This window comes from Phacochoerus africanus, chromosome 2 (assembly GCF_016906955.1).
Source record: "Phacochoerus africanus isolate WHEZ1 chromosome 2, ROS_Pafr_v1, whole genome shotgun sequence".
NCBI lineage: Eukaryota > Metazoa > Chordata > Mammalia > Artiodactyla > Suidae > Phacochoerus > Phacochoerus africanus.
Genome location: NC_062545.1, coordinates 245,262,932 through 245,285,333, shown reverse-complemented (window position 1 = coordinate 245,285,333; position 22,402 = coordinate 245,262,932). Strand labels below are relative to the sequence as shown.

General features: G+C 38.7%; 1 protein-coding gene across 1 annotated transcript in view; it reads left to right on the top strand.

Annotated features, from left to right (window-relative positions):
• GRIN3A (glutamate ionotropic receptor NMDA type subunit 3A) overlaps nt 1-22,402 on the top strand; it is a 156,525-nt gene that overhangs the window by 87,187 nt on the left and 46,936 nt on the right. Inside the window, exons 4-5 of the mRNA XM_047768073.1 lie at nt 12,303-12,448; nt 16,664-16,779. Coding sequence (XP_047624029.1) covers nt 12,303-12,448; nt 16,664-16,779 — 262 coding nt within the window. The remainder of the gene's footprint in view (nt 1-12,302; nt 12,449-16,663; nt 16,780-22,402) is intronic.

Here is a 22,402-nt window from a genome sequence, read left to right as displayed (position 1 = left end):
AGAACTTCCATTCAGGTTAAGTTCCAGAGGCAGCACACAAATTTAGTCTGTTAAATGTGTATGTGACATAGTTCCAGTTAGCTGTCTAATCTTGGTCAAATTGCTGATTCTTACTTTTCTCAACTGCAAACTTTATGAATCATTGTGTCTTTTTTATTACCACATGAAATTTTTCTGATATTTCCAAAAGAGGAAGAAAGAAAATGCGTCTTTAACTCAGCTGACTGCTACCCTCAGATGCTTGGCTCACAAAGCAAAAATGCTGCTTTAGTTGTGCTGCTCTCATAACTCATTTAACAGGAGCAAATGTGCTGAACAGAAGAGAAAGATAAGCAAACACCAGCTCCATCATAAACTTAGAGATGGTCTCAAATGGAAAAGCTGGCAACAGTGCTCCAGGCAGGCTGCCCTGGAGAAGGGGGAGAGGGGAGACATCTTCCCCAGGATGCATTAGTTTAGAATAGATGCTTAAATCTTTGAGGGCCTCTCCATCATAACAGCTCAATCACTGAGCTCTCTAGAGCAAAGACAGATTGACTCTTCAGCCATGGAAAATTAAATTATTAGACACAGCCCACATCACCACCAAGGGCTAGCCTAAGGGAAAATTAAAGCAAGAAGAAGAAATAATCTCTCTTCTTAATGTTATTCAGTACTTTATCTTTGTTTGATATTTTGCTTTAGCAGATCTCTAAGAGGTTGGTTTCCTGGGGTCTATACTATGGGATTATTGACCTTAAGGCTAAACCTTCTGTGTACTTTTGCATTCAACCCACCCTGAATGAAGACCAAATTGGACATGCTTTAATATTTAATGCTTCTGTTATATAACTAAGTAAAAACTGGTAGTAAAACAAGTTCCTATGCCATAAAGATTTAAGTAGAGTTGTGCCAAAAAGCTTACATCACTAGACTGCAGGTAAATTTATAGCTGTTTTCATTCATTTGCATTTAATCAGCCCAGAATTGCTGAGTCTAGATTCACTAAGGACCTTACTTGCCTGCTCAGTCTTCAGTGTACTGTACTGACGGTGAGAAGTGAGAAGTTTGAGTCCCCCATCTATAGACATTTTTTATCTTGAAGTTTGGCTGGAAAACAAGTCAATTATATTTTTTTAAAAAAAGGGGGGTATTCTGATGCCATGAGCTTAAAGGAATCCTCCTATTTTTTCTAAGAGGCACCAATTCTGGCCTCAGCTGACCTGATTCAAGCCCCAGTTTTGTCACTTACTGTGGAGTCACATCTTTAGAAGGATGGTGGTTCTAAAGTAATTGAATTGTGATCATAATTACCTTTGAAAGTTCCATTAAGACAATATTTTACCTGTAGTTTGGTTCTAGAGTCAGCTGAGGATAAGTATAACAACAGCATGGGCTAAAGAGCTTGGGGAAGGTTATTTCATGTCTCTGAGCTTCATTTTCCCCAACTATGAACTAGAGCTATTAATAGAACTTACCTCAAAGGATGTAGAGAGGCTGCAATGAGACGCTGAGTGTGGAGGGCCAGGCCTGTAATCCACACAATAGATAGTTTCTAGTTCTAAAAGACTGTAGCAACTGATTAAGCTCCCCCAGTTGGCCCTTGGGCTATGTGGACAATGACTGAATTCCTTCAATTAGCCATTTTGCATAGAAGGAAACTGAGTCTCACAGAGGTTAAAGGAAGAGCTGGTAAAGCCCAGAACTTTTGTACTGTGTATTATGGCAGTCAAGAGCATAAATAATGGAGCCACACAGACTGCCAGGTTCTGTCATTTATTGGCTCCACAAGCTTAGACAAGTTAGTTGCTCTGTGCCTCAGGTTGCTCATCTATAAAATGTGTATAATGATAGGATCAACCTCAAAGGATTGTTGCAAGAATTTAAGAAGTTATGCACCCAAAGAATTTAAACAATGCCAGGTACATGGTTGTGATTATTATTATATTATTATTATTATTATTATTATTATTATTATTATTATTATTATTATTATTATTCCATGCCTCTCTATTTGGAAACGCTGGTACTGTTGGTGGTACAAGTAGCAAATAAATAGTCTGGCATATAAGGGAGAAATGGACTTAGCTCCACAAGATCACAGAGCATAAAATGGGATTTGAAGAGGATTTTGAAGAAGACAATTGGAATGGTTTCAGAGAACTGAAAAGGATAGGCTATTCCAAATGAATAGAATAATGCCTTGAGACCAAGGTTAGAGAAGAAGCAAAACAAAATAATTTGAATGAAAGAAAAGAACAATCAATAAAGGCATAGAGAGAGCATTTGCTAACAGATTAGCAATAATTCCCCTATAGAAATTCTACAATGTCCATCCATTATAAATGCAATAATAATAATAAGCCCTGTGCTTTTATAACTGTACATGAGACAGAGGGCTACCAAGGACTTCCAGAGGCCTAATAAATGGGTACCACAATGCCAGATGATACTCAGAAAATTTAATTCAGGAAATTATTTTTTAGAGAAGGACATAAAGACTGGAAACTTACAGTTTCACAAATAGTAGATGGGCAACTGTTGTTGAACAGAGCTTAATATAAAGAAGAAATAAAGAACAATTATTTTTATCAGTCATATTCATTTGGGGAGGATTATACATTCAACAAGGTTGTACTTGGGCCTCAGGGTTTTTCAAGTTCACCTTTGCATTATTTGTGTGACCTTAACCCAGTCTCTTCTTTATGTTTTTCATTGTGAGCTTAAGTCTCCTTACTATATAGATCAGGAAGTAGCATAGAAGAATGTTTATATAAAAAGACTCTGGAGTCTAACTAAGTTGAGAACTCTCCAGTTTATAGGCTGAATGATCTTAGGCAGATTATGTAAATGCAAACCTTATTTCTTGTGTGAAAGTTGGAGATAATAAAACATTCCTCGTGTGGTTGCTGTGAGGCTTAAAATATATCCATTGGGAGCTCCCATTGTGGCTCAGCAGGTTAAGAATCTGATTAGTATCCATGAGGATGCGGGTTCAATCTCTGGCCTTGCGCGATGGGTTAAGGATCCAGTGTTGCTACAAGCTACAGCATAGGTCACAGGCACAGCTCACATCTGGTGTTGCTGTGACTGTACCATAGGCTGGCAGCTGTAGCTCCAATTCTACCCCTAGCCTGGGAACTTCCATCTACTGCAGGTGTGGCCCTAAAATACACACACACACACACACACACACACATACACATATATGTAGTCCATGGTAAGATTTTGGCAGAGTGCTTGACACATGGGAAGTTCATAATCAGTGGAAGTGGAAGCTACTTGTATTATTATCTATAAAAATAAATGAATGGACTGCATGATCTCTAACATGTCCTCCAGCTACTTATCTTTCCTATATCCTGGACTCATTTTTTACAGCCTCCCCAACTTTGCTATCTCTCTTCAAGTTAGCCCCCATCTGTTAACCCAAGAGAATGGAAAAAAGAAGCATTAAGATGGCCAGTGTGGCAGCAGAGATGAGAGTATAGATGTGGTGATGCTGGCAAGAGGGGATGGAACAGGGAGAGTAAAGGTCTTTAGCTCCTCCCAAGACTGCTAGGTATGGAACATAAGCATTTGACCACTAGGGGATTCAGAATGAATGTGCTTGTTTTAGGGAGCTTGGCTGAACCATCTAACTTGTTTTTAACCTTTTATGAATAGAACACAGAAACAAACAGAGTGCTTGTGCCTTGTGAATGGAATAATACGCATGAATGCATTTTGTAAACAGCGCAGTTCAAAAGTTGCTGGTTTTGCTATTGTTGCTGTAACTGTGATAAACACCTTGTTTTAAAAACCCTGAGGGAATGGGTTCTCTGTCTTCTTTCTTTAAACTGGCATAGTTGCTTGGATTAAATTGACCATTAAGCTTGAAGAATGCCTATCTTATCTATAGTTTAAAGAAGAAGAATCTTTCCCAAAGGCCGTATAAACTAGAGATTAATAGTACAAGTTCTCCAGTTTCTGGGTTCAGTTCCTTGATCTGCCATTTTCTGGTTGTACAGCCTTAGGCAAGCTGCTTCAAGATTCAGCTCCACCCTCCCTATTTCATCTTTGAAATGGGAATAATGATTATATATACCACAAAAAGACGCTGTGAAGATTAAATGAAGTGGTGAATTTAAGATCTTGGCACAGTGCCTGGAATAGAGGAGACATCCAGTAAGGGTTAGCTATTACCATTATTAAAATAATGGAAGAAATAATATAGAAATAATGATTAATTCCAGCTTTGATGGAAGACACAGAGTCTGCATCAAAAACATGAGGAATGGAGGAAAATGGTAAAGAAGAGGATGAAATGAAAGAATAAATCAGAGCGAACAGGTGTGTCACTGGCCAGTTGTCATAACTTCAGGCCTATGGAGGCTGTTCCAATTGCACCTGCCTCTGTGACTTTAAATTCAAAATTACAGGCCTTTTGTCTCTTTAGGTAGGGTGAGTAATAAAAAATAATAATAATAGAAAATAAATTCAAAATTAGTCTAACATCATACAAATGCTTCCCTCGGGAATTTTGTGACCAGAACCTTCCTATTACTGGTCCTAGAAAGAAGCAAAGGACTGTGGTAGTCAGGACCTCCTGCTGGGGGATTAATACTCCATGCAGCTAGGACTGAGATGTGCCGTCAAACTGAAGCCTAAATTTGGTCAGTGCCAAGAAACCTGCTGAGATTTATCAAATCTATACCTCTGTTTATTCACCCCCAAAAGTGGTACCTCTTGAGTGACCATGGGGACTTTAGAATATAAAGGAAAATTCGAAGGAGTCAAAGAGCTAGTTAGATCAGTTACTGTCTACATCAAAGGCCAGCAGACATTTTCTGTTTGAGCAAAAGAGTAAATATTTTAGGCTTTGTAAAACCACCTAGTTTCTTTCACACCTATTCAATTCTTATCATTATAGAACAAAAGCATCCATAGATGATGTATAAATAATTGCATGGCTATGTTCCAAGTAAAACTTGATTTACAAAAACAGGTGGCAAGCTGGCTTTGGCCCATGGGGCATAGTTTGCTAACCCCTAGTCTATACAAAGGATTTGATGTGATGACTCAGGTTGTCAGATGGACCTGGGCTGCAGCTCATATAAATCAAACATAATGTTGAAGAAGGTTGTTGACTAGAGATTAGCTGACCCGATGTAGAGGACCTCAGACTGAAAATGAAGAAAAGCAGTAAGAACTTGTACACCTATAATTTATGTAATATGTCAACTATACTTTAAAAAAAATTTAATTCAAAAATGGAGAACCTAGCTTCTGTAGAAGAAAATGGGAATAACATGGGGAAAAAATATTATGACATAAAATTTACTCAGTAATTCACATTAGAGAAATCTGGGTAGGGCTCAGGCACATTATTTTCAACCTCATTTTTCTGTTTCCTAATGTTCAAAGAAAGAGTAATAACTCTGTGAGCATGCATCCCTGTTTGCTGGGAGCTGCCCTAGTGCATCTTCTGTCTCTCCTGTAATAAGAGTGTTTCAAAGAAGTGTCCTAGTTTGCAATACAAATTATACATTCACATCTATAATAACCTACATGATTTTGAAATTGTAGCACAGACAGGTAGATATTATTCAAAGTTATCACCACAACTTGGACAATAACCCAAATCTATAAAGGCAGAATGTAGTGCCAGAAAAGGGTAAGGGATTCAAGACAGAGTCCAATTCAGATCTTATTTTATCTTTCTCTTGGTCTTAGACAACATGCTGAATCTCAGTTCATATGTATTAATAAATAATAAAAGTAGCCATCTTGTTTGGTTTAAATGTGTTATAGGAAATATTTGAAAATATTGGCTAGTCTTATCATTATTATTACATGTTCAAATAGATAAATTGGTTGGGTGGTCCACTAAGTCTCCCTTCCTATACAGAAAATGTACTTCAAGGGGAGTGATTTCCTCGTCACCGGAGACATTCAAGCAGAGACTTAATAGGCACTTGATAGTGATATTATAAATAAAGCCTTTATACTTAAAGTCTGGTCCATGAACCAAGGTATCAGCATCAACTGGGGGTTTGCTAGAAATGCAGACTCTCAGACCCCAAACCTGCATCTAATAAATCAATCTACATTTTGAAGAAACTCCGTTTAGCTTTGCTATAAAGGATTCAAGATCAGTGGACAGTTAGGGTAGATGACTTTTAAAGCCCCTTCAAACTTTGAGACCACCCCATATTGTAGAGCCTGTAGGTTATAAGTAGATAAAATACTGTCATGGAGAGAAGCTATGGTCCCAATACCTAGTGTACCCCATTCCATTGGTAAAGTTAAGAATGGCCCTTTCCGCCCAACTCCAAAGTAGTCTGGTGACTACATTCTACTCATATTTAAGTAACAGTCTCAGTTAAATGCAAATGGAGACCTCACATGAAAATACTCAACACTGAGATTGTTTTTTAATCTAAATCATCACATCTACTGTGGACAAAGCAGCTTGATTATTTCTTGAGTTTGCTTCCATTTTATTTGAGCCATTTCTCTGCTTTCTGCAAAATGTCTGATTATTCTCCACGCAGGTGCTCTGGGTAGAGTTCAGTATTCCATTAATACTGAACAATTCACACACAAATAGGTAGTTTAATCTTAGGTATTTCCCCAAGGCCTGAAGAGGCTGACACAAATATAAACAGAATTGGAAGAGCTGGTGAAATATTCAGCTGGAACTTTAAAGAAATTTTTCTTTCTCTGGGGCTTCCTGGTGATGGTTGAAATGCAGCGCAACTGCTTCAGCTCTTTGTATACTTTTATCCTCCCTCCTGGATGCAGGCTTTCTGACGTCCCTGGATGTTTGAATTTCACAGCACATGGACACACAGGATGGCAGTCCACCCGGTTGCATCAATAGCTTCTTAGATCCCTTTCCTGATTCTATTAATCTGTGACTGCTGAGTAGCCTGCTTTTTTAAAATTAGAATCTAACACACAGAAATTTAAGAAATAATTTATTGCTTAGAAAGAATTAAGAACGATAGGAAAAAATTCAATGTTTAAAAGGAAAGAAAGATGACATGCAGTGTAACAAAAGTAGCAAATTTGTAATGTATCTAAACTAAGAATCTTGTGTTGATGATAACTTATTACACTAATACCTATTAAGCATCTGCTCTGAACCAAGCCCTGTGTTTGCTTCATGATGAAGATGATGGTAATAGTTATAGCAGCTAGCATGTGTTGAGGATTTATGACTATGCAAATGAGATGGGCATGGGCCCCACCCTTGTGGAAATTTACAATCTAGCTGGGAAAATAGGCGTTGAACAAATAATCCCAAGTGTTATTCATACTATGTGAAATTACCGGGTACGATGGGAGGGTGTCACTGGTGACCTTATCTGTCTAGGGGTCAGTGAAGGCCTCTCTGAGGAAGTGACATTTAAGAGTTAGCTACACAAAGGGAAGGTGGAGTGGAGGAAATAGAGTACCCCTGGTAGAGTGGAGGCTATAGGCAAGAGGTCTTAGCAAGCAAAAGCTGTGCATTGGAGGAACGAAGAAAACTGGCTAAAGCAGAGGGCCCCAGGGGGAAAGTGAGGAGATGAGGCTGGAGAGAAGAAAGCAGGAGCAAGGTCACGTGGTACCTTAGAGGCCACATTAGAAGTTTCACCTTCATCCCAAGGGCCATGGGGAGCCATTGATTGGTGTTAAGCAAGTGAGAGAAATGATCAGTCTGGGGCTCTAGGATTACTCTGACTGGATTGGAGGGAAGAGAAGGAAAGTGGGGAGGGTAGACATGATGGTGGCTCGCACTGGTAAAGTGGCAGCATTTGTAACACTTCTCCACGTTAGAGTGGGGTCCCCATCAGGCCGATACAGTGCTGCCTCTCATAGAATCTGGTTATTTATGCTAATGGTAAAGGAACTTTCCATTCTCAAAACCTCATCTGCTCCCTTCACAGGCATGAGAGCCATGCCTGGGAGATGTGAGAGCCTGTGAGCTGAACGCAGCAGGAAAGCCTGAAAAGGAGAAAGCAGAAAGGGCTTCCTCCACTGGAATTCCAAGCCTGATCTGCTGTTTCCCAGCTCCCTCCAGTGTCTCGGGAAGGAGTCCTGAATTGAAGTACTCAGCAAAGGAAAGAGGTCCAGAGTTTGCCAAGAAGTAGTTCATAGGCCATAAACATATTGCCACAGCATTAATGTGAGAAAATGGACCTTTGAAAGAGATTCTTTTCATGTATCAGACAAAAGTATTTTAATTCCTGACCTAAGACCCTTTTACCTTAAAAGGAGGGTTCATTTCAAGAGCTTGAGTTGTAAGCTATTATGTTAACTCCTTTAGTGCTCTCATTTCCCTAGGGTTGAAAGAATCTGTCAGTCATTCATCAAGCATTTTATTGAGCAACTACATGATGAAAGGCATTGGAATACAACAGTTAATTAAATGTTTGACAAAGAGCTTCCAGTCCAGTGAAGAAACTGAAAAGCTAGACATTAGGCTATTACACAAATAAGTTTGAAAGTACAACTGTGGACCTACTGTATATTTCCCTATTGAGTGGTAGGGGAAATCTACTCCATATTCTGTAATAACCTATGTGGGAAAAAAGAATGGATATATGTATAACTGATTCTCTTTGCTATATATCTTGAACCAATACAACATCATAAGTCAACTATACTCCAATAAAATTTAAAACTTAAAAGGTGCAACTGTGAGAAGTTTGACAAAAGAAAGGTGTGTGTGCTAGGAGGGCTTAAGAAAGGAACTAACTTAGCAAATTAGGGAAATGATGATTAAACTGAGAGTAGATGGATGGATAGAAGTTAAATGGGTGAAGAGAGGATAGAATAATGGTGGAAAAATAAGTTGATTTAAGAAACATGTATAGAGCCCACGTCAGGTGCCAAGTGTAATAACAGGTTAACTGTGGTGCAAAAATGAATGAAAACCAATCTGCGTATTAGGGAAAAGAACACAGGCTGAATCTTGCTAATGGCTAGCCACAAGAATTTGATGATTATTTTACCCAAACCTCAGCATCTCAATCTGTAAAAGAAGAAAATAACATCTATCTTAACGAGATTATTGTGAGAATTTAAAATGTGCAAAGTACTTAGCATACTACCTGGCACATGAGTAGCAAGTTTTGTAATGACAAGGCCCAGCGTCAGTAGAACATAGCATTAGAAGCCCTGTTCATGGTGTTCAAAGATCACTGTTTTCTTTTTACTTTTCTTTTTTGTTTTTTTTTTTAATGGCCGCAGCTGCAGCATGTGGAAATTCCCAGACTAGGATTGAATCGGAGCTGCAACTGCAGGCCAATGCTACAGCCACAGCAATGCCGGATCTGAGCCACATCCACAACATTGGATCCTTAACCCACTGAGCAAGGCCAGGGATTGAACCTGCATCCTCGTGAAGACTAGTCAGGTTCTTAACCCACTGAGCCACAATGGGAACTTCACTATTTTCCATTAGACTATCTGGGATCAAATTCCAGATCCAACATTTACTAGCTCTATGACTTTAGGCAAATAACAAATTTTCTAATCTTTAGTTTCTTTATCTATAAAAGGAAGATAATAGAAATACCTCCTAAATTTCTTGGAAGGATCAAAGGAGATATGCATAAAAAGTGTGAAAGATGGTTAAATAAGTACCTAGCCTACATATTATATGGGTACAAGATACTGTATCAGCATAGATAAGTAAGCAGCAAATTGTTTTTGTTTTTCTGGATAGGAGAGTGAAGCTAGATAAGGCCAAACACTTCATATGGAAGTCTTGATCTAGGCCTCAGAAAATGGATAGGTGTTGAACAAACAGAATGCTGATAACATTGCCTTGCTCAAGCCATAAGGCTGCAATTTGCTACTGTGAGAAGAGCAAGGAGGCCTAAGGCTTAAGGAGACTATTTTAAAAGACTAATGAGTTCATTCTTATAAACATCTTCTCTCCATTCATTTGCTGCTATGAGCTGGAAGGCAGAGTGATGTGGTGGGAAATTGCTTGGGCTTTGAAATCAGGCAGACTTTGATTCTAATCCAGTCCCTACTACTTCTAGCTGTATGATTTTATTACTTTTATTACTTACTATTACTTATTACCGACTACATTTCTCTGCACTTCAGTTGATTAATTTTTAAAAAGGAAGTATCAAAGTGCCCTCTTCACAAAGTTATTATGAGGATTAATCAAGATAATGCAGGTAAACATCATGTTTGGCACATAATGTTCAATAAAGTGTTAGCTGTTGGTATTATTTATGCCTCATTAATATTGTGCTGGCATAAAACATTAGAATTTGTTCAGTGTATAGAACAATTAAATACATGGGTTGGCCATATCACCTCCTCAACAGTGGTGTAGCCAAAGAAATACCACAAACCAGGCAGTGAATCCCTATGTGGCAAAGCTGGTATCTACTCATGGGGCCTCAGTACTTTAAAAACTGTCTCCAAAATATTGAATAAACTAATGAGTAATTTATTTCACCAGTTGTAAAATAAAGGGTGGGTTTCTATTTTGGCTTTTTTAGGGCCGCACCTGTGGCATATGGAAGTTCCCAGGCTAGGGGTCAAATTGGAGCTACAGCACTGGCCTAGGCCACAGCCACAGCAAGTTGGGACCCGAGCAGTGTCTGTGACCTACACCACAGCTCATGGTGACACCAGATCCTTAACCCACTGAGCGAGGCCAGGGATCAAACCCACATCCTCATGGATCCTAGTTGGTTCATTAACCACTGAGCACGGAGGGAACTCCCTAAGGATTTTTTTTTTCCACTTACAGATATGAGGCATGTTTCTGTAGACAATCTATAAACAAATAAATACACCTCGTTTCACCACAAATGGACAACCATTGTTAAAATATTGATATATTTTCTTCCAAGGTGTGTGTGTGTATGTGTGTGTGTTGTGTATGTATGTATGAATGACATATGTCGGGAGGGAAGAATCATAGCACTTAAAATAACTATATACATATTTAATTTTGATCATATCATACATAAGCTTTTTCTCCATGTGTCGTATGATTAAATGCTTTGTTTTATTAAATGTGCTTCACAAATATGATTTATCATTAGATAACATTCTCTAAGGACATGGTGTATAATTTGCTTAACTATTATACTGTTAGACCTTTAGTATGTGTCAAACTAATTAATTTTTCAAATGAAAGTTATTTGTTACCATATTTAGTGATTTCTTAACCTGTGGACATTCCAGATCCAACCTATGGAGGTTGTAAACAATCTGAAAACCTAATTATTAAAAAACACAATTCTATACTATCTCCCTTATAGGATAAAATTACAAACACATCTTTACATAAAATATTCCTACAATTTTAGGAGCTTTATAAACTCCATGAATCCCATTCCTCAGGGCTTCAGGTAGGAACCAGTGATATCAAATATGTTAACATGAAGCAGAACAAAAAAGTGCAAAAACTTTAAACAAGTGTAGAGAAGTATAGTCTCCAATATACCACTGACTACAGCATATTAGACTATTTTCATAATACAGCCCAATCCCAGTTCACTATTTTATTTTAAATAAGTCTAGATTCTATATTACCAGTTCTGTACAACTTCCGTGAATTATACCATTTGGTGTGCTGTATCTTTGTTATCCTTGGTGCAAAAAGCCTCTGCAGGACTCCCAGTGTCCTGCCTGTCCTTGCTGTGAGGTCTTGCATCCTGAAGAACTGTGGCATTACTGGGTCCCCTCCTGCTACCCTTCTCCTCTATTGCTTAATTGTCTTACATGCCATTCTACTTGAACAAATATACAACATGACTAGATAATACAGTTATTTAAAGGAAAGAGATCATTTCATAATTACACCAAAAATAAATTCAACACACTTAAAAAATGCTATAGCATAAAGACCAATAAACATATAATAGATGTATTCACTGTTTGGAGCCATGTCTATTTCAATCTCAGGATGAAAGGTGTTAAACAGGCCTTCATGTAGTTCTAACCAAAGAAGGGTGCAGTCTTTGTTATCTTAACTTTATGCTTTATCTGATAAGCAATTTATAATACCAAGGTTGATTCTATATACCAATTTATAGTCTCTAAAGAATTCTGACATGTTCTCGATATAAAGAAGAAAGTTGTTTTGTATTTTTGGTTCATGGTTTCCACCTGTTTGCTTCTGAATGTAGACCAATTACTCATGTGAAATGGATGAAAGAGCATGTATCTATGTCAAAACATGGAAATTTGTGTGTATTACTGTGCGTGTTTGAAAAATTCTATCATTACTAGATTTCAAAGAATAATGGAAAAAGAAAATTTTGAAAACAACCGTAAGAATAACTTGTATTAAAGACATTTCTTTTTCTACCTCAAAGCTACATCATCCCTCCCAAGGCTTCCGCTTTGGAACTGTCCGGGAAAGCAGTGCTGAAGATTATGTGAGGCAAAGCTTCCCAGAGATGCATGAATATATGAGAAGGTACAATGTACCAGCCACCCTTGACGGAGTGGAGTATCTGAAGTGAGTGTCAACCTCCTGGGTCCACAAAGTTCTCAATGAAAAATAAGTCTTAGCTACTCGTAAAGTGTTTGGTGGCTTTTTTTTTTTTTTAATGATAACTAAATATACCTGTCGTGTGTTCGGTAATACCTCACACAGTGTGAGATTCAGGAGGCACTATAAAATAAGTGCCTGTTTAATTATATGACTTAGTTTACTAGTTACCTGCACAGTCCCAAGTTGGCAGTAGCTTTGATCCAAGTGCCAGTGGCATCATTAGTGTAGCAGATGGTGGGAAAGTAAATGTTGGCTTGACATCACTTGAGAAAACAATGGTGCTGAAATGATCAAACACACAGGGAATGTAGACAGAGGATAAAATGTCCCAAAGCAATTCTTTCCTTCACAGTGAATCTCTAAGCCCGTGGACTGTCTCCTCTTGCCCCAAGGAAATGGAATTTATCTTAGAGATTTCCTGTGGAAAGGAATGAGATAAAAGGCAATGATTCCCATGCCTGTATCCTTCTCATCAGAATTTATGAGAAGCAATCAAGAGCAATCACATTGCACAGCAGATTATCAGAGCCTATAATTCAGTGAAGCTGAATGCAAAGGAGGATGGTGTGGTTCTGGATTTGCTCATCTCCTTTGCCTGGGAGAAGGGGATGAATGGCTCCTGATAAGCAGCACAGCATGTGGGTGAACAGCCCTCTCCCTCCTTCCTGATGGTCTCGGGACAATGACACACATTCAAACTCAGTCCCTGGAATCGTGCCGCACCAGGAAACTGGTTTCTCTATTGTCAAACACAACAATCTCCCCAGTGGATGGCAGGACTTGGTACCTCAAAATCTTTTTTGAGAAAGAAGAGAAATAAATAATTTTATGGGACACAAGGGCTCTTTGTTTTTCCAGAGCTTTTGTAATCAGCCCCTAAAACAATTTTATGGCTTTATCTAGAGTCTAGAGAGGAAGCCTTGTGCTCTCAGATTTGCTAAGTTATATATGGTGTGGAAGCACTATGAAATGGCACTTTCAATTGTGCAAGAACATTAAAACATTAGAGTCCCTCTCTGACACAGAGTTTAGTGCCTCCAAGCTCCTGTTCTTTAGTCTCTCCTTCAGGCAGATTCATAGCTGAGGGAAAGAATAAGATATCAGAGAGATAGCAAGGGCTAGAGAATCATGGCCGACAAACCAGGCCCTAATGGCAGTGTGAAAGGGTCAGATAAGCCACTGCTTAAACAAATAAAGGTATTCATTAAAGGTATTCTGGAGGCTTCAGAGTTGGCCTCACTTTAGCCTTGGAGAGCAGAAATTGCTAGGAAAATGGGCACAGATGAAGGAGATGAGGCCCAAAAGAAGCAACTTGCCCATGGAAATACAACTTGCAAGTGGCAGTGTCAGAACTAGAACAGGGTCTCTAGATTCCAAGCACGGCTGCCAACTAGTCTAAAAACATAACTGGAAAGTAGGTCCTTGATGTTCAAAGGTCAGTACATGTTCCAGCAGCACCTAGGAGTGTGGTGAGACGTGCAGACCCTTGGGCTTATGCTGGAATTTTACCAAGCTGTCCAGGTGACTCATTGATTGAGGTCAAATTGGAATATAGGCAGAGCTTATCATTAATGCCCTTTCCCTTCCCATGTCTGGCCTTCTCTCTCCACTGTTGGCTCAGCCTATGTTTGGTCTTAGCCACCATTACAAACAGCCACAGTCCTCAAGTTACCCTTGACATCCCAGAACCTGACCTTCAGGGCACAACCCTTGAAGTTGCTGTGTTAAACCAGTCCCTCCCCTCTCTCATCACAATTCTTCTGGGCTTAGGCCAGCCCCCTTAGGGCCCTGCTCTCTGAGGTGACAGTATTCCAATAAATGAATTCCTATTAAAGCATTAATTCCTTTTCATGTGGCTGTATATGATTGGTTTTGTGGTATACGTCTATTATTAAATGAATGCTCAAAAAGGCAGAGCATGATTCTATAATGGGAGAAACAACTGAAGGCCCTGACACCTATAAGGATGATTTAGCCACTCTAGAAACTCCTTATACCTGGATCACACCCCACCAGTTCCTCACTAGTGACTCAGGGTCCCAGGGGAGTCTGTGAGCTAATTGCTTCTTGTTTTCCTATGCAATAGAGACCTGTCATAGCTAACTTCACTTTGCAGTTCAAATCCTGAGTGGTTATTTAAGGATACCACCAAGATGAACCTCAGGAATTACTAGTTAGAAAAACTAAATCCCTACTTTTTTCTATTGTTATTGCTACCACAAATATTTAGGGAGTATTGGTAAATGGTAACTTGTTGCCATTAGCTCCCAAGGTGCATTCTGGTACTGTGAGAGTAAACCTTTGCTTGGAGAAACATCTTTCAGCTTGATTTTTATTTTACTGCCAGGTTTCCATTCAGATTCCTCATCCACAGCTTCTAGAAGAAAATTTGCATCCACAACCCTTTCAGAAGCTCCCTCAGCTGTGGAGATGGGTAGTGTGTTTTTCATTTTGGTTGAAGTTAAACATAGGCCTCGTTGTAACTTAAATCAAATACCCCTGGAAAAGGGGATGCATTTTGAATTGGCTATTTCACTTCCTGGAAGAATAGAAAGAAAGGGGAAGCAATGGTCATTGGCACCCAGAAGGGAAGTTGACCTGCTTAATACGCATCCATGTGTGACTCAGACAAAAGCATCAAAAAGGTGCTTCCCGTGCAGTGATGAATCTTAGACATGTCTAGGGTTTCTGTTCTCTTTCAGATTTTTGATAGGCCCTAACCATGTTCTCCTCTGAGTTTAAAAGCTACTCCTCTGTCTTGAATTACAGCAGCCTCATTTTTGGCTCTAAAAGAAGGATGACTGAGCCCAGATGGCAAAGAGAAGAGTTGTTCTCTTTGTCAAGCTATTTGGACAGTGCTGAGGTTTCAGAAAGCCTTTATTAAATGGATATATGTCTTACACCTTTCCAAAAAAGAATTTGAGGTGACTGAAAGCCAGAGTCATTGCATACGCCTTAAACAGTTCTCTTTAAAACTCCTCCACCCTGGCCCCCTTTGTAAGTGGGAGCTTAAGCCAGTGCTAATAGCCTTCCTCTGGATGGCCTCTGCACCTTTGTTCAAAAACTAGGGAGAACACGTGAAGGATGAAGAAGGCATCTGTTGGCATCTTGAGCCCAGCCCACAGACAACTCACTGAGATGATCCAGAAACACCTGCTTTAAGTGATTTTTGCTTGAACTGCCTTCTGGGATGGGAGTGAAATATGACTCTCTGGAGATATATTAATAAATCAGACCACTGGGAGTTCTCGTTGTGACTCAGCAAGTTAAGGACCCGATGTCATTTCTCTGAGGATATGGGTTCAATCCCTGGCCTTGTTCAGTGGGTTAAGGATCTGGCATTGCTGCAAGCTACAGGGTAGGCCTCCGCTGCAGCTCTGATTTAACCCCAAGCCTGGGAACTTCCATAAGCCACAGGTGCAGCCCTAAAAATGAAAATAATAATAAATAAATAAATCCAACCACTAGGATTTATTACATGTTACCCTTTCCATTTTTTGAACGCCAGCCTATAGACCTTAAAGAGACCTTGACTTCCTTTTCCCCAGGAGTGGGTAGGTCTCTTATTTGCTCCTTAATATGTACTCCCAACTATGAAATAATGCTTGATCTCTAAAGAATATGATAGTGATCATGAAAGAAAGAATTAAGAATTTTCACATAACTGATAAAAGAGACCCCTGAGCTCCAACTCTTACTAGGTATGTCACCTGGCTTAAGTAACTTCAACTCTCTGAGCCTCAGTTTCTTCATCTGTTAACATTAGATAATACCACCCACCTCAGGGTCATTACGAGGGGTAAAAATGTATGGAGGACGATAAATATAACACCTACACAAGAAGTCTGTTCTGTTAATTTAAGAGAAATGAACTTTTGCTACTTATCTTCCCATTCAATTCAGAGTGGCTCTGGTTTTGTTGTTGGATTTAGAAGTACTGAAAGAAAGTGGTAGATGAACCCATTGGAAAGATGTCGTGCTCCCTTGTAAGAGTGTCTCTTTCCCCTAGTCTCTTCTCTGAAGGTCACTGAAATGTCAAGTCAGCCAGCAGCTAGTCAGCTTGTGCTGCCCTAACTGTTCAGGTTTCTGTGCCCTAAACAAAAGCCAGCTTTCAGCCTTAGTGTTTCCTCTCTATTAATGAATCATTTTTCATCTTTCTTCTCTTGGTCTTAAACATAGGAATGATCCAGAGAAACTAGATGCCTTCATCATGGACAAAGCCCTTCTGGATTATGAAGTGTCAGTAGATGCTGACTGCAAACTTCTAACCGTGGGGAAGCCATTTGCCATAGAAGGTATTAATCAGTCATTCTTGATTCACTTTTTCTTGGGATGTGCTCAGTTCGCCAGCCTAGCAAGTCACAGATGCCAGCATCAGAGGCAAAGAGCTATTTATCTTCCCCTGTTTTCATTTTCAGCTCATAAGCACTTAGCTGTTAAGTTGCTGAAGCTAGGTATTTATTTTTCACCTACTCCAAAAACATATTTTTATCCAATTGTTAGAAAAACAACCACCAAAACATCATTGTTGTCCAAACAATGTTGCTTTAGATATCTGGGAGTGGTGACACAATGTAATAAATAGGGAGTCTAGTTTTAATTTAATCTGTATTTTCTAATGGCCAAATTCTGTAATGAATGTGATGCTAAAAACCAGAATGATTGTGTTAAAGCTGGAAGGACCCCAGTGTGGAATTAGTCATTTTTATCCATAGGAAAACCTAGGGACATTGTATCACTTTCTCCTAATTACACAATTAGATGGTAATAGTGGAATTAGAATCTATATCTCATGGTCCTTAAGTAAATGTTTTTTCCAATAGTTGAACAATAGGTAGAAAAAAATCAGCTTCCGCAGTTTGGTAACCTCTAAGAGTCCTAAACAGAACCTTGTTTGGGACCTCAGGTTTGTCTTTCTCCCCGCTGGCAGCAAATTTTCGCTTCTAACTTGGTCAACCAATCAATCAGACTTCAGGACCAAAGAAAAATTGCTTTGTCTGTAGCTCCTTTCATTCTGGACAACAGTTGATATATGGAGCTGATAGTTTGAACCAGCAAATTTCACATCTCCCAATTCCCAGTTTCCCTCTTCTGACAGTATATATGCTGGCTCTCAAGAGAGCCTTGCTTACTTGTCAGAAAACTCTTTGACTTGAAACAATCCCAAGGGTGCGCCTAAGTCCTGTTTCCAGAAAATTATACTTTCCTGTATGTTAACTGGTATATAAAGACTATTCAGATTTCAGTTCCCCAACCACAGTTGGTCTCTGTCTCTCCTAAAAACATCAGCATTTTTTTTTCTTTTAGTCTTAATTTTTGCGATGAATGAGAGTATAACAGCTGATGCTGTTTCTTTGCACCTTCTCCTAAGAGACATCAGTCTCCTCTCCAAGTAAAGCAACCTCCACCTGAACCAGGACTAGAACTCAGGAAGAGATTTAGTGGTGGTGGTCTTCTGTAATAGAAGACAGTCTAATAGATGACAGTCTAAGATAGTCTAAGATAGTCTAAGATAGATGACAGTCTAAGATAGCAGGGCACAAAAAGAAAAAATAAGAAAAGCCAGAGAAAAACTAGAATACCAAAGGAACATTCATTATGTAACCTCATTTTGATATAACCATGGAAAAATCCCATTTTTGTGGCATCTGGGGATCTTACATTTTTTTCTGTCTGTCCTAGATGCACTGGGTAATTGAAGTCCCTTTTGCCATTAGCAGCTGTTAACAATGAAACATTTGTAGTGGGCAAAAGACTGAGGGACTGTATTTTCCACCTTGTCTTCAGGGGGACAACCTTAGCTTGTCAAAAGGCAGTGGTGAGATGGTTTGTTTGCCACTGCTAGACCCCAGTGCCAGATGCCACACAATTAACTCCCCACTGACTTCCTGTTTATATTTCCATCTGTGCTCATGAGACTTGGTGTCTTGCATTTCCCATCATCTCCAGATACCACTTTGTTTTCAAAGAGGATAAATGCAAGATGGCGCAGGCCAGCACTCTCCGAGAGAGAACAGACAGACCACAGATGTGAATACAGAGAACATTCTCATCTTTGTGGGCTTCTTCTACAAAAACTATTGCTGGTTTTTTCTGGGTGAGGTGCAAATCAGAAAATTTAATTCACTACTACCTCTGCAAGCAAATGTGTAGCCTAAAAACAGAACTTGGTAAAAACACAAAGGGAGGATACTTACAAGTTATAAACAACAATGTGACAGAGATACTAGAAAAAGTTTTGATTACAGCTTTTGAAAAAAAAGTTAATCTCATAGATTTTTAGGGAATATTTCTCCATAAAAGTTTAAAAAATATGCGTTCCTTTACCAACATGTAGGTGTTTTTGAACTTATGAAAATCCGGACTTTATTATTAATGAATAAGACTTTATGGGCATAAAAATATCATATAAGCAATTTATGAACAATTTTTACCCATTTAGCTTACAGGGTTGTTTCATATGTCTAACTGTGTCCTTTCACAGGATAGTACAATGCAAGGCATGTAGTAGTCGTATACCAAGTGATGTATTGCCTATTCTATAACTCATTAGGTTGTATTTGAAATAAGTACCTAATTCACTTACTGATGTAATCAAAAGCACCCTGAAAGTTTGCTTACACTTTCCAAAGTGCTTAAATGACCTCCGGAACTTAGGAGGGAAAACAGGGGCCATTGATTCCTTCATACTAAGTGTACATTCACTCTATACAGTAATGACATTATACCAACTTAGTGTGACTACTCAATACCCCTCCCACCTTCATTTATTCTGCATTTATTTAAGGTTTAAAAGGTAAAGGTGAGGTAAAAGAGACAGTAGTCCACCTTGAGTTTAAAACCTTTTCGTGAATCCTCAAAGCAGCAAACCAAAACTACTAAAAATTCAAGAGCATGTAGAAAGTCCTATTAAATACCATACACCAGGGACACAAAGACGTGCTGTGTGCTTTGGAGAAAAAGAAAGTGTTGAAATAAATGAATGCATGTTCCAAATGTATGCATTGGAGTTCGTTGACAGTAAAGGTCAAATGAGAAGAAAGAGTAATGGAACTGCACAGTAATGATTTGCGACCTTTCTGCCAAAGACCTTTGTCCATTTTTGAGTTTGTTTTTTTACTTGCTCTCCACTAATTATTTAATACAGTACTTAGCGCACTAGCTCTGAGTGCTTCTGTTAGAATGGAGTCGCTGCGCTTATGTTAGAATGGAGTCACTGTTACTAACTGTGCTACATTGGGCAAGCCACTTAATCTGTTCCTCAGGTTCCTCGTCTGCATCACGCGCTTATGAAGAGTAAATCTACAACGGAGTCGTGAAGATTAAGTAAAATAATACATTTAAAGCATATACAAGCACATAGTAAGGGCCCAATAAATTATTATTGTTCAGTATAGTGAATTAATAGGTTGAGACCAATTCACTATAAAATTACCCCAGAATGGATAGCTTTCATTTATCTCAGCTTCTCCCACATACTTCTCTTTCCACTTTGATGTGCTGCGGGTACAGGAAACCCATTTTTAAAGTCTTCTTTATGGTCTGGACTATTTCAATATGTTCTCAACCATTGCCCCAGAGTAGCGAAATAGGAGATTCCAATGACAGACCAAAAAACTCAATTAATCTTTCTTCTTGAAGCCATTCAAATCCCATCTAAGTTCTTACTTTCAAACACCTATTTTCCAACCACATTTCGGGAAGATTCTTGTAGTCCGAATTTCTAACTATACATTTGCTAGCCAAAATATATGTTCACCACTCTTAGCTGAGTAAAGCTGATTTATCCATGGGGAAGAGATCAGAATTCTATTCTGAAAATTGTTCTCTTGGGCCATTAAGCTGTATCTAATTTCCAGGGTGCCTGAAGCCTTCTAGGGTTGAAGGATTCCATTTTGCTTCATCCATCAACCACAAAATAGTCAACCTCATCTTTATTGCAAAGCCACGTTTTTAATGATAATGAAAGCAAGTCAGGCTGCTGAGTCAGCAATTTAAAAATAAGAATTCTTTGACCAATGAACACAATCACATTTGAAAAGCATGATAAAGAGGACAGAAATGTAACCTTCAAGGTTTTACTTTTATGTTTCTGAATAAAATTGATTTTTGTGTCTTTTAACAAATACCTCTTCTAATTGCCACATAACTTCTTTTCCTATTTCTCCCCTTGTTCCATATGTGTAGTTTGTTTTAACTTGCTCATTATTGTTATTAGTAATGCCATAATCATTAAAATATCAATACTTAATATATATATTAAAATAGAAAATTTTAAAGAACAGTTATATTTAGCGGCCAATCACAAATTAACCTTGACATGATGGAGTGGAGTGATTTAATATTTATTATTTCCTACGTAGCAATTTTTCATAAACGTCTCTGCAACTTCAACATAGTGTTTTCCCTAAGGTAATTTTTATGCTTTTGCTGCAGTGCCAAAGTTCTTTTCTTAGACTATATAAATTTGTTGTAAATATTAATTTCAGGTTTTTAAACTTTCTTATCGTGTATTTTGGTCTTTCCAAAATACCACTATCAAGAATCACTCTAAGATGCCTTCTCTCATCTGGTAGCAATCTCTCCTCTGAACTCCAGAGTTTTATTCATCCTCCTTGTTGCATCCTAATCACTATATTTTATATTTGTTGAATTTATGACTCACCAGTCTTTTTTATCAAGCAAATCCCTGGAACATCCTACCATGCTGTGTAGTACTTATGTATGCCTCATCTCCCCTGTGCCACTAGGAGCTTTATATGGATAGAATCAGCATCTGATTTAACTTGGTAACCTCTCTAACTCCTGGCAGAGTGTCTGGGACAGAATAGCATTCAATACAAATTGGTGGAACTAATGAATGGATGAATAGGTGTGCAGTGAAATGTTTATCAAATGAAAAACAAAAACCATTCTGCCGTGATTACGCTAACCTGGGCCGGACTTGTTGGCTTTATGAGGATTTTTTAGGGGAACCAATATAGTCAAAGAGGATTCTTGCTAGTTAATTTACTCATCTATGTATAATCATATACCAGTTAGGGCTGTACTTACACTATAATTACACAACTTATTGAAAATTTTATAAACAAAATCTACCTATGAGTTATATATATATTTATTTTTGTTGAAATCAAACCACCAGTTTAGAGAATTGTGGGGTTTTTTTTACTGCATTGCCTGGTGTGGGGAGATTGCATCAGTATGATTGTAGTGATAGGGCCTGTTTGAAGGGGAGGAATAGGTCAGATGTTCTTTTGCCTTGGTCACATGCTATAATGGATATAGTGGAAAGAGCATTGGTTTTAGACTCAAACAGACTTAATTTCAAATGCTAGCTTTGCCAACTATGAGCTGTGTGGCCTTGGGCTGTTTCCTTATTAAGTCTCTAAGTAATGCATATTCTGCATGGGTTCTTATAGGAGTTAGACACACGTGGAATGGTATCTGTTACACAGTAGGGTTCGGTAAGTTCTAGTCATCATTATTAGAATCCCAGAGTTATTTAACTGAACAGTATGCCACAATCCTGCATGTAGTCTTGACTAGTGCATGACCTATTAAATGGGGTAAGGCACATAAAAGTGATACTTGGTGTATAGTAAGCCCTCCATAAACATTAGAAATTGTTGGAGTTCCTGTCATGGCTCAGTGGTAACAAATCCAACCAGTATCCATGAGGATACTGGTTTGATCCCTGGCTCCACTCAGAAGGTTAAGAATGCAGCGCTGTTCAGATCCTGTGTTGTTGTGACTGTGGTGTAGGCCAGCAGCTGCAGCTCTGTTCCAACCCCTAGCCTGGGAACTTCCACATGCTGCAGGTGCAGCCTTAAAAAGACCAAGAAGAAAGAAAGAATGAAAGGAAGGAAGGAAGTGTTGTTTGTTGAAAATTATTGGCCTAGGGGAGAAAAATACAAT